At 35.6% G+C, this 12,694-nt stretch overlaps 1 protein-coding gene across 1 annotated transcript; it reads left to right on the top strand.

Annotated features, from left to right (window-relative positions):
- Positions 8,161-11,032, top strand: LOC107605698 (protein OSB1, mitochondrial). The gene is made up of 4 exons (XM_016307662.2): positions 8,161-8,695; positions 8,779-8,917; positions 9,510-9,585; positions 10,092-11,032. The coding sequence occupies exons 1-4, from the start codon at positions 8,307-8,309 to the stop codon at positions 10,358-10,360; spliced, it is 873 nt and encodes a 290-aa protein (XP_016163148.1). The 5' UTR covers positions 8,161-8,306; the 3' UTR covers positions 10,361-11,032.

A 12,694-nucleotide genomic window follows, 5' to 3' on the forward strand; every position in this document is an offset into this window, starting at 1 on the left:
TATAATTTGCAATCCAGATCAAACTCAAAATTTTTTATTTTTGTGGATAAATTTTGTTCATCTTCATAAATCAAGAGAATTCAGACTTTTTTTTTAAATTATAAAATTTTTTCGTTAAATTCTCTCCTTTATTATTAAGCATATGAATTGGGAACTCTATTCTAATTATCATTTAAATTTATTGAATTTATTGTTGAAGTTCTTGCATGTACACCTTTTTATATAGGTGAAAACTCAGGTGAAGTCGACTTCACGTGAAGTTGATATCTTAGAGCCGTTAGATGAAAATTTAGTCAAATCAGTTAAATTATTTAACGATTCTCAGATATCAACTTTACGTGAAGTTGACTGCTCCTGAGTTTCCATCTTTTATGTAAGACTCTTTTTACCAAGTTTAGAATCCAGATATAGCTGCTATCATATAAATTACATAAAAAAATATCATTACACCATTCTCCCTTTTAAGTACTTAAAAATTAAAATTTCTACTTTAGCATTAATTAACTTACCCAAGATTAGAAATTGGGGAGGCTTACGTATTGGTTGTGAAGAAAAAAGAGATGACAAGTGATGCAAACTAATTAAATTGTAAAGAACAATATAAACACGTAAATCACACAAACTTAGATAGAGATAGAGTCAATGTTGACAAATGACAAACCCTAAAATGAGAGAAAAAAAGTGACCATTGTTAACAAATTTAAGTGTGTAAGATTGAGAGAATTGTGAACAATAGAAGAGTAGTCTAATGTGAACGGTGAGAGATAACTATAGACTATTATAACTTTTGAGTTTAATTTGTATTATTTATGTCAATGTCATGGCCAGGACCAGCAGTAAAACAATGACAACACATCATGACGATCATAATGCCAAAAAAAAAGGCTAAGGTCTATGAGGTTTTAATTGTTTGTTGAAATCCACACATGTATGATTAATATAATCCGGGAATTCATAATACTAGTATATATATTACGTTGAATTTTATTTCTATAATAAAATAGAGACAGACAATAAAGATAGAAGAGATGTGTTGGAATTTTTTTATAGAACTAAAAGAAGACGACGACTTTAGAAAAAGGAAAAATAAACTTAATTGAGGAGATTAGTAAAGATTATGGAGAATTGGCAGAGGTAGTTTAGTAAAGATTTTCGAAGGGTAAAAACTCACGTACAGTCGACTTCACGTGAAGTTAATAGTTGAGAATTATTATATGAAAATTTAGTCAAATCAGTCAAATTATCTAATGACTCTTAAATATCAACTTCACCTGAAGTCGACTGCACCTGCACCTGAGTTTCCACTTTTTGGAAGATCTATGGTTAAAAAACTGTTTACCTGTAGCAAATCTTAAAACAACAAAATCCTAATTCAAATATATATAGTTTGGGTGAATCAATTGGGTGAGTCAAGTTTGGCAGCTCTCACCTGTTCATCATCACTTCAGCCAAGTTCCCGGCAATAAAATGCTTTGGCGGTGGTGGTTGCATGTGGCACAAGAATATTCAAAGAAATTCAAAGATTTTTCAAAGTAAAAACATCACTACTCCACAGCATATTCTTACTTAAGCGCAGCAACTCCTCATTGGGCTTTAGACATGGAAGCTTGCTTAAACTTCTTTGCTTTCCTTCTTTATTTCTTTATCAATTTCCTTTTTTATTTTCCTTTTCATTTTTGAAATGAATATCTTACTATTTTTTTTTAAATCAGTTTTCATATTAGATTGTTTCTCTATACGAAAGAATTAATTTGAGGAAACTAATTTAATAATTAAAATTTTTTAATTAAAATGAACAACTAAAATTTTGTGAAAATTTATATAGAGTTTTAGTAAAAGACAAGTATAGCTTGATTTAATACTCAATTTAATCCTTGAACTTGTATATAAGTTTTAATTTAGTTTTTGAAATTTTAATAGTCTTTTTTAGTTTTCAAACTTTACAAACATGACTCACATTAGTCTTTGAAATAATTTACGACAAAAAACATTAATAATGAAGTGCTGACATGGACAATCAAATGTCATGCTGGAACTTGTAAAACTATGCCATTTTGGTTTTGGCGCTCAAATAACTAAAAAATGACTTCGAATCACTTGCTTTAAGAGAAAAAGTTTCAATAAATACTACTTACGATGGAATTTTTGGGCTATTTTCGTGTCAAAACAAAAATGACGTCGTTTTACAGAGTCCATATCATCCAACTGTCTATGTCAGCGTTCTGTTAATGTTTGTGCATCGAAAATTATGCCAGGGACTAACATGAATTATATTTGCAAAGTTTAGGGACTAAATAGAAACAATTGAAACTTTAAAGACTATATTAAGACTTGCGCGTAGAGTTAATACTCAAAACGACTTTTGAAATTTGACCCGACTCAATTTAGTCCTTCAATTTTTAATTGATCCAAATTATATTCTAAAATTTTAAAAATGACTCAAGTTGACATTCAATTACTAAAAAAGATGAAGTGGCACGATTAAACGACATCATTTTACTATTTGTACCTAAACGATGTCGTTTTATTTCTCTTTCTCTTCTTCTTTTTCCTCCTCAATGTCTAAACCACCACCACCACCTTTTCATGATATTGTTTAAAGTACCGTTTTAAAAAAATTCAGAGAAAAATTTCTTAAATGTTTGATTTTTCATTTTCCATTTCTTCAAAGATTTAGGTAATAATGTATGAAGGTGGATCTGTGATTATTATGGTGGAAAAAGTTATACGTTAAAGACGTAGGTTCTTTAACAGGATTTAGTTGTTATTTATTTATTTGTCCATGCTTTTAATCGGTGATAAGATCTAAAAAATTTATGTTGAGAGTAAAAGTAATATACATTATTATTAAAATATATATTAATCAAAATTTAAAAAAATAAAAGTACACATTAATTATTAAAATAAAAAAATAAACAAAAATATAATAAAACAGAATGAAAGATATTTTATATATATATTATAAATTAGTAAATTGATCAATTAACTTTAGAAATGTATATGCAATATAATTACATACAATAAAATAGAACAAAAGATAAATAAATAAATAATAAAGATCACTAAATTGAGAATAAAATAAAATATATAAATTTATGAAGAGAATAAAAAATTAGATCAATATCTAAACTATAATTGCTTGAATTAAAATTTGTAATTGAAAATATTAAAAAGAAAAACAATGAAATTAAAAGATACATAAAATCATAGAGAGTTATATAAAAAAATAGAGAATTTAAAATTTACTTTTTGATAAAGAGAAGATGACCACTAGAAAATGAATAGAAAAAGAAAGTTGAAAATATAAAACTAAAAAAAAGGTTTAAGAGAATAAAGGAGTGGATGGTGACGGTTGGAATTTGAAAATGAAAAAAAAAACTAAATTTAATTAGGTTAACTAATAGTCAAAATAATAGAAAAATAAAATAAATTTAAGACTTTAAATAATTGAGTTAAATTTATTTATAATAAAATTATTTAAAATTTAAGATAGGAGTATATTATATATATATATGTAACGGTAAAGCAGAGTTAATTATTAAAGCTAAATTTAAATGACGTGGTGAGATGAGGGGAAGTTGAGGAAGAGGAGGGTTGTGGTGGTGGTGGGATTGAGAATGTGCGATTGAACGGTGACACTGGGTGGTAGGAGATCCAGACGTTGAGAAGGAGAAAAAAAAAAGGAAAAAGAGGAGTAAAATATTATCAAATTTTTTATTTAAATAAATAAAATAAATGTATTAATTATCGAAATAAATAATTTTAAAAATATTTATCGTTTTTTGTTTTTCAGTTATATCTTGTTTATACTGTAAATGAGATGATATTGCATCTATCTCGTTTACAGTATAAACGAGATATGACACGTCAGCTGTGTCGTGTCTATTTTGTTTACATATACTGTAAACGAGATAAGGTTGAGCGGCGCCTATAAGTACAAGTCATTTACACAGTATTTTTGGACCCCATTTTGACCTAGTCAAACTTTTTCTCCCCTTTTTTATAAGTTTCCTTTCATATTTGAGTCCGAGACGGTGATGGCAGGCCAGGCGGGCATCGACGGTGACATCAACAAACTAAACGAGACTTCGCATTACGCTGGGGCGGCCGACTTTGCGGTTAGTTGCGTTATGTTCAGTTAATCTAAGTATGTGAACATTGTTAGGGTAGTCTCATAGTGACAAGCCCCGAGTAAGGAGTTTTAGGAGTTGGACTGTATGATGAATTTAGAACAATTTTTGCTTGTGTAAGATTTGTATGACTTAATTACGATTTAGAGACATAAGTAAGTTAGAGACAACTGTAGAGTAAACACATGGTAGTATGTTCCTCAGTAGGAGTAGTACTTTGTTCTTAAGTAGAGTAGGAAAATGTATTATTATGTATTTATAGGTTAAAAATTTATTTTTCATTCCGCAGAGGCCTCGCCTTCTGTTGCCCCGGCGAGTCAGCCATACCCTTCATCCACCCGACGCCATCGTCCCGTATCTGGCTGATGCCGGATTCAGCGACACGGTGTCGCTCAGGGACTTCACATTTGACAATTCCCTGATTTCAGCACTGGTGGAGCGATAGCGTCCGGAGACGCACACGTTTCATCTTCCGTGGGGTGAGGTCACTATCACCCTACAGGACGTGGCGTACCACCTGGGCCTACGTGCACAAGGGAACCCCGTTGGAGGGTGCCTACGTGACTTCGGCCGGTGGTACAACACTGAGACGTGGGCGATGGTGGAGTAGCTGCTTAGTGTCAGGCCTCCGGTGGTGGCACAACAGGCAGCGCAGAGGAAGGAGTCGTTCACGCTAAAGCTGGTATGGTTGCGTGATCGTGTCCGACAGATGCCCCCCACCGACGATCCTGAGATCCTCCGACAGTATATCCGATGCTACATTATGTTACTGATCGGAGGGTATCTGCTGACAGACAAGTCCAACAACATGGTGCACGTACGGTGGCTGCCGCTTCTCCGGGACTTCACGGAGTGCAGGGCTTTATCATGAGCTCTGCTGTGCTGGCCTGGACTTACCAGTAACTGTGTTTGGCGGCACAGTGGGGAGTCATGGATATCGCCGGTTGCACTCCGCTGCTGATGAGTTGGATTTACCAGAGATTTTCTCAGTAGTGTCCACCAGTTAGAGGAGTCTACCAGTACCCGCTAGCTACCAGGTATCGAAATATTACTTTTTCGTTTCATGTTAAAGATTGCTGTTAATTCGCAATGTTTGTAACTTAATGAGTTGTATATGTCGTTGTTACTTTCAGATTGGTCGGATTGCAGCAGCAGAGTAGAGACCAGTACCAGTCCAGGGTCTTGCACTATAGGGTATCCATCGATCGGTTTACGGTTTGATGAGGTAATTCATGAAATTAAATATTTTGATATTTCCTTCTACTTGCTATGTTGTAATACTTGTTATTTTATTAAACATTTTTTTTATTCAGTTTGCATGGAGGGTGTACGACGACCCTGCACTGCAGCCCTGTGCCCACATTGGTTCCGTGAGAAGGACGAGTGGGGTACTTGGTTGTCGGCCGCTCTTATAGTCTGCTTTAACATTGTCCGGTTTCACCACGTCGATCGGGTGAAACGTCAGTTCAATGGGGAGCAGCCAGTGCCGGAGGTTCCAGTCAATCTTGACAAGTATGAACGTGGTTAGAATCTTCAAATTTATACGTTTGCTGTTGTTTGTTGTTCTGATAGTGAGACTATTTTATTTATTTAATGTGTTTAACGTTAGGTTTCTGACCACCACTGGTCGCGGTGAGGATGTTTGGTGGCCGGAGCGACTCCAGTAGTGGTACGACGGTTGGAGGCAGAGGTTCGAGCCTGGTCGCAGGATTACAGTTCATTATATAGTTGGTAGGCTCTAGGGGGATGCCAACCACTGTCATCGGAGGTAAGCGCTGCCTTGATAGCATGAGATCTGTCGGAGATAACCAGCAGGCCGTCCTATGGGGGTGACGTGGCATCTCAGATTAGTTAGGAAGAACGACCATGACTCGGTGCTCTCGGACTCCACAATGGCAAAGGCAATAGGCAGGATGTTGCTATTCCCATCTTGAGCCACCGCAATAAGCAACACACCACCATACCTGCCATACAGATGTCGAGATGCGTACCATCTACAGAGACAAAGGGCTTGCAATGCTTGAATGCTTCTACACATGACGGAAAAGACCAAAATACCTTGTCGAACATACTGCAGTCACGTACAAGGAGGTGCCCATCGTAGAATGGTTTGATGCGGAGGTCACAGATGGTACCAGGAAAACAGCTTTGCAGTGCCTGAAGCAACTTGGGAACTTTATTGTACGACTCCTCCCGATCCCATAGATTTGTGCAATTGCCTTCTGCTTGGCCATCCACACCTTTCTGTAGGACGGCTTGAAGTGATAGCTCGCTTGGACCGCACCTTGCAAAACCGGAATGGACACAGAGGGGTTGGACTGAATTAAAGGCAAGATGACCTGGCATATCAGATTGTTGTCTAGCTGACGATGGTCTTGAGACATGGTGGGTGCTAGACAACTATGCACTCCACTCACCCTCCGAACCTCCTTGAACACAACAACACAACATTGCTTTAGGCACTTCGTACACCTACTTAGTATATCGTAATGAAGTATTGAAAGGCAAGGCACAGATGAACTTAATATTACCAGTATCCGAGGTTCTGTCGAAGGGCCACACGGAGGCTCCATTGACACCCATTATCAGTTTGACGGCACTGGACATGGTACTTTAAACGGTCTAATTCTATTACTCGGTACTCGGCACTCCTCCGAATACTGTAGTTCTTCACACTCTGAAGCACTGCCTCTCGGCTTCTAAACTTGTGACCGACCCGAAACTCTACACTGCCATCTAGGTTGCAATCCTCTTCACCCGTGTCAAGAAACAGAGTCCTCTCGTGCATGGCGTCCAAATCCAGACTGTGATAATGAGAGGGAAAATAGAGAAAATCGAGATTTTATGTGAAATCGAAAAAGTAAATAAAAAACGTAAAACGTAAAATCTTAACAAGATTTAAATCGTAAAATCGTCAGACTTAGTACAAATTTCGTAAAATCGATAAACTCATTTAAAATCGTAATATCGAAAGATTTTAAGAGTTAAATCGAGATTCTAGCTACTATGACTGGAACGGCGACATGAATGGGCGGTGGTGCAAGAGGTCGGTCGTCCTGCACATAGGTCGAGTGTACGGAAGGACCACCGTCACTATGTCCAACCTCCGCAGACAGCTCCATTACTTGCTCTACCATGATCCTCCCATGGATGTCGAACATCACTCGCACATGCTCGTCCCCTTGGAGTCGGAACAGTCGAAATCAAAAGACTCCATTACCCATGGGGCCAGTAACCTATACGCCACCCTTCCTATTTCCCTCTCTACTGTACCACCGAGCTTGCTCAGTATCAAACTCTTCAAATCCGACAACGTATTCACACGTTGAGTACGAAACAATATCGGATACTCACATTCAAATGTCACCCACTGTCGCCATTTCTCATACAGCAATTGGGATACACAAGCACAACTATGTACGGACTATTACTGGCCATGCCTTGTATTTGTGAGAAATATGATACGAAAAGTTTGTGAAGAATACCAAAGGTTACACATCCTTTTATAGCCGGTAGGACATAACTCAATGTATCTCGCTTACAGTGTAAACGACATAAACATTGTACGTATCTCGTTTACAGTGTAAACGAGATACATGTTGTAAACGAGATATGATTAGGAAACAGAAAATGATAAATATTTTTAAAATTATTTATTTCGGTAATTAATGCATTTATTTTATTTTATTTAAATAAAAAATCCAAACGTTATCAATTATACGTAAATAATAAAACGACATTGTTTAATCATGTTACGTTATCATTTTGATGACAGAAATGGATGAAGAGACCAACTTGAGTCACGTTTTAAAATTTTAGAGCATAATTTAGGTCAATTAAAAAGTTAAATTGAGTTAGAAGCCAAAGATCATTTTGAGGATTAACGGTTTACTTTGAGCGATAAAATTGAGTATTATCTCACTGTATCTCACTGTTTTTCTTGATCATGTTTTTTTTTTGTCATGCTTGGTCATGTTATAGCTCACTTTGTGCATAATATTCTCCGGGCTCTTTCTGGGCTGGGTCATTTCGCCCATGAACCTTTACCAAAAAGCCCAAAAAGAAGAAATACTCACAACCCTACCAAACGCCAAGTCGCCAACTCTGAAAAACTAAAACCACGAAACCAAAATCTAGTCTCGCCGGAGCCCGCCAAAATTCACTTCGCCGGAGTCTATGAACTCGAAACTCCTCCGTCTCATTCCACTCTTCTTAACCAAACCAAAATTTCCAGCTTCGTTACCTTATTCTCCTTCTCAACAGAGGTGTTTTCCGTTCTCCACTGCAACTCCCGAAACGACGTCGTTCAAGGAGTGTCGCAGATTCACGCACTCGTTTGATGACGATGCCGTTTCGGGAACCAGCGCCGCGTACAGCCACACGCTGAAGTTCCAACGACCATCGACTATCGATTGGCATCGAGGGATTGAGAACAACGCTTCCTTCATTGGAACCGTCACGCGCCAGCCGAAACCCGTTAGCTCCAAAAACGGTTGTTTCGGTGTTTTCACTGTGTTGAAGATTTCGAATCCGAGATGCGTTGATTCTCATAGCTCCAACTTAAGGTGATTTTTTTTTTTTAAAATTCACAAAATGTCTCATTTGGAGCTTGTAATCATAGTGTTTGATTTTGCAATTTTGTTGGCAGGGTGGTCTTGTCTATGTGGGATCGGTTAGCGGAAATTGCTTTGAAACATTTGAAAGCGAATGATTTTATATATGTCTCAGGTTCTTTGCGTTCTTACACCAAAGTTGATCATAGTGGAAATGACAATGTTAACTATCAGGTATTTGGTTTTTACTCTTTGGTGTTCTTAATTTAAATTGGGGATAATTTTTGTAGGTTCAATTATGATTACCATGCTTGTTGATTTTGGTACTTTGGGAGTTTAACTTTGATCCAATGATACATCATGTGTGTTTAAGTTCTAGCTTCTTGTTTGATTGGTACTCTACTCTGAAAGTGTTGCTGATGTTGGAGAATTTATGGATCGTTTTGCTGAGCTTCTTTTGAACAGATAATTGACTTAATTTAAGGAATAGAAGTTACTAATTTTTTAAATCAATTATGCAAATTTCAAGTTTTCCATTTTTTTTCTTTTCTCTGCGTGTAAGTTTGTTTTTTTTATCATGCATTACTGTTGTTATCAGCGTATCACTTTTTTCTGATTACTACTTATTCTTCTTCACAACAAAATATTCCATGTTTGCCCGTTGTTCATCATTCATCATGGTTGGAGTTTGCCTTAGATTTGTGCATTAAAGCACATTATTGAAAGTCAACTCATAGCATTCTTGTGTTTGCAATTCCTCATTTATCAGCACAGCTTTTTCAATATGCACATTGTTTTTATAAATTTGTCTTCTGTCTCACTGCAGCTAGTTGCGAAGGAGCTGGATTTTGTTGCTCGAAAAATAGGCCATGAGGGGCACAAAAGATTAGAATCTATTGAAGGTATGTATGGTAGATCATTTTATGTTCATACAAATCATGGACAGTATAGTTATCCTTCTTGTGTGGACGTATTTAAACAATTTGCTCAAGTGGGTGGCAATCAACTAAAAGCTTTTAGATAAATGTAAGTTCCTAGCTTGACTGAGTGCAGAATGAATGGACAAGAGAAGTTGTAATGATATTGGGTAGGTGAATATTGATTCAGTAAATCTAAAGGATAACAGTAGAAAAGGGTCTTAAAAAGATCTTGTTTTGTGCCTATAAGCACTCACAGTTTTAGAGTATAGTATTATTAGTTGAGTTTATAATGCATTTCTGTTATTTCCTTCCTTTGGAGATTTTTTGTACAAGGAAACAGGCTTATGCTTCATTCTTAATTGCCTCGGTTGAAGTTAGTCTCAAAATTTTATTACTTCTTGACCTTGAATTGGGTTATCTTAATAGTTTTTCATGGTCTTTCCTGTGTTAATGTATGTTCTTACTCTTTCCATCTTAAACTAATGTAGCTGCAGATAGTATCCAAAATAATCAAAATCGACTTCACCTATGGCATGTGTTTTTTTCCAATCCATATGAGTGGTGGGATCATAGAAAGAGCAAATATAACACAAAACAGCCTGATTTTAAACACAAGGATACTGGTGAAGTTCTGTGGTTGAGTAAATATGATCCTCCATGGGTAAGAAAACAACTTGAATTGCTTGACTCGAAAATTGCAGAAGGAAGAGTTATGCGTCCTCATTCTCGTGTGAGAACTTGGGTTTATGATGAGTAGCCGAAGGCTATGTTGATGGACCCTTAAAACAATCAAATTGCTATGATTATGATAGTATTGTTGCTATGATCTATTCAACACATGTTAAAAGATAGTTTTGTCGAGTTGATGATTACTCATTAGTCAAAAAAGGAAGAAAACTTGAGAAGTAGTGTATGCGGATGCTTACATAGCAGCCCCATGTACCATATTTGTGTAACAGATGCAAGAACAAGTATTTAATGTCGAATTTTTATGTATAAATAATAGAAGGTTATGTATTTAAACGAAATGCATACAGCATAACCATATGTAAGGTTTTAAGGCTCTGAATTTCAAAGGCATAGCAATTCACAGCATCAGCAGCTTCATACTTGAAGACTCGTGAAGAAACATGGATGAATTGAGTAGTTGACTTCCCTTTATGGCCTTTTTAACACGCACAGGAGTATGTTTCTCTTACTTTTCATTCATTTCTTCAATTTGTATTTACATTGCTAAATTGTGATAGGAATGTGTTATTGTAACCTTCTTGCTTTGATTATGTTTGCAAGTTTTAGACAGGTCATTTGAAGTGATTGCATAGAAGTAAAGTAAGTGTTGAAAGTTGAAGTGCTTCTAACACCTTTTTCTTTTCTAAAGATTTGTAGCCAAAACTTTAAGCAATAAATATTGAATTATTTGGATAAAAAAGCCATGGTTCACACAGTGAATTCTACCAGTTGAAAAGTCAAATCATTAGAAATTTACTTTCTAGAACATCATGGTATGGTAGGTGGTTCTTGGTGGGGAATAAAATGTGACCGAACCTATGAAAGCAATGTCTGTACTATGAATATTCTACAAGCCATAGTGGAGGCATGTTTTATGCTTTAACAAACTATATGACTGAACGGAACATAATGAGAATTTTGTTGCATACTCCCCATTAATGGAGTTGTTGCTTATTTTGGGTGGGACACCCCAAGAAAAGTTGTTGAAGTTGAGCTTCTATTATGCTAAATTTTGATGAACAAGGTAGGATTTGGATCCTGTATTTGGAAGACAAGGCTTTCTGTTTTAGGGTGCTATAATTTTAGTTTGTCAATGCATTGATCAGGTTGGATTTTAGGTATATACAATAGTCCCATTCCCTGTTTATTTTATGATTTGTTCTTTTTAAGTTATTCAGACTTATTCACCTCTTCTTCTATACTTGTAAATTTATAATCTAAATATACTTCACTAAGACATAAGGTAATTAACATGCATGTTGGTAAGTGATGTGATAACTCATAAGTGTTGTTTAAGCACAATTACCGGCATGAAACACAGCTAAAATTTAATATATCAGAAAATGAAAATAAAATCTCACTAAGACATAATAAGAAATGAAAATTTCGTTCAGTTAAGCCTGCTGCATGCCATCATACACTCATCCATTAGGGAAAAAAAAAATGATTGTTACAAATTGGTTATTCTCTAAAGCTAAAAACAAATACTGATCTACGACTTGCGGCAAGGAAAAGGAGATTATCTTTATTTTATTAGCATGTGATAATTTGAAATTTATTTTACCCTGTCAGCATCAAGTATCAAGATTGTATTAATTGACAGATTATTGATGGTGATTTATGAAAGATCTGCGAAATGTCCTCTCTCTTTTTTTCTTTGTTTCATATGCCTAGATTGAGCCATTGAGGCCCACGAAGTGCAATTCTAGCAAGACACTCAACCTGTCATACTAATAAAGGAAAAATAATAAAAAAGGAAGAAGTTGAAAAGAAAAAGAAAAAAAAAAGGAAGAAGAAGAAACTGTAAAAATGCAAAGCACTCAATACTGAGTTGCTTGCTTCAAGTGAAGACGAAGACCAATATATGATAAAGTCATGGTTTATGTGCAATTGTGCACCACTGCCACCACATGATTTGCTTTTTGACCCGACATCTGTGCCAAAATTTTAAGGACTTTAGGTCTTGGGCATATTCCATAAGCATAAATCAGCCGTAGGTCATTGCACACGTCAACGTGGCTTTTCTTCCATTGACGTTATCCCTAATTGAGAAATTGGTAATGACCATCCAATAATGTCATGGACTCATGGAGAACAACAATATTTATTGATTTATTCGCACAATCAAATAACTTTGATAACACGTGCTGCTGTCACTCACCAATACTTGGTATCAGTGGGTGTATGCCTAGTGTTTCCTAGAAATTATCTTAAACAAATATTATTATACATTTTTCTTTAGTAAAACAAAAATTTTATACCTAACTACTACTACTACTACTACTACTACTACTACTACTACTACTATTATTATTATTATTATTATTATTATTATATAACGTGTTTGTTAATTCGTTAATTC

The sequence above is a fragment of the Arachis ipaensis genome, chromosome B06, assembly GCF_000816755.2.
Source record: "Arachis ipaensis cultivar K30076 chromosome B06, Araip1.1, whole genome shotgun sequence".
Classification (NCBI taxonomy): domain Eukaryota; kingdom Viridiplantae; phylum Streptophyta; class Magnoliopsida; order Fabales; family Fabaceae; genus Arachis; species Arachis ipaensis.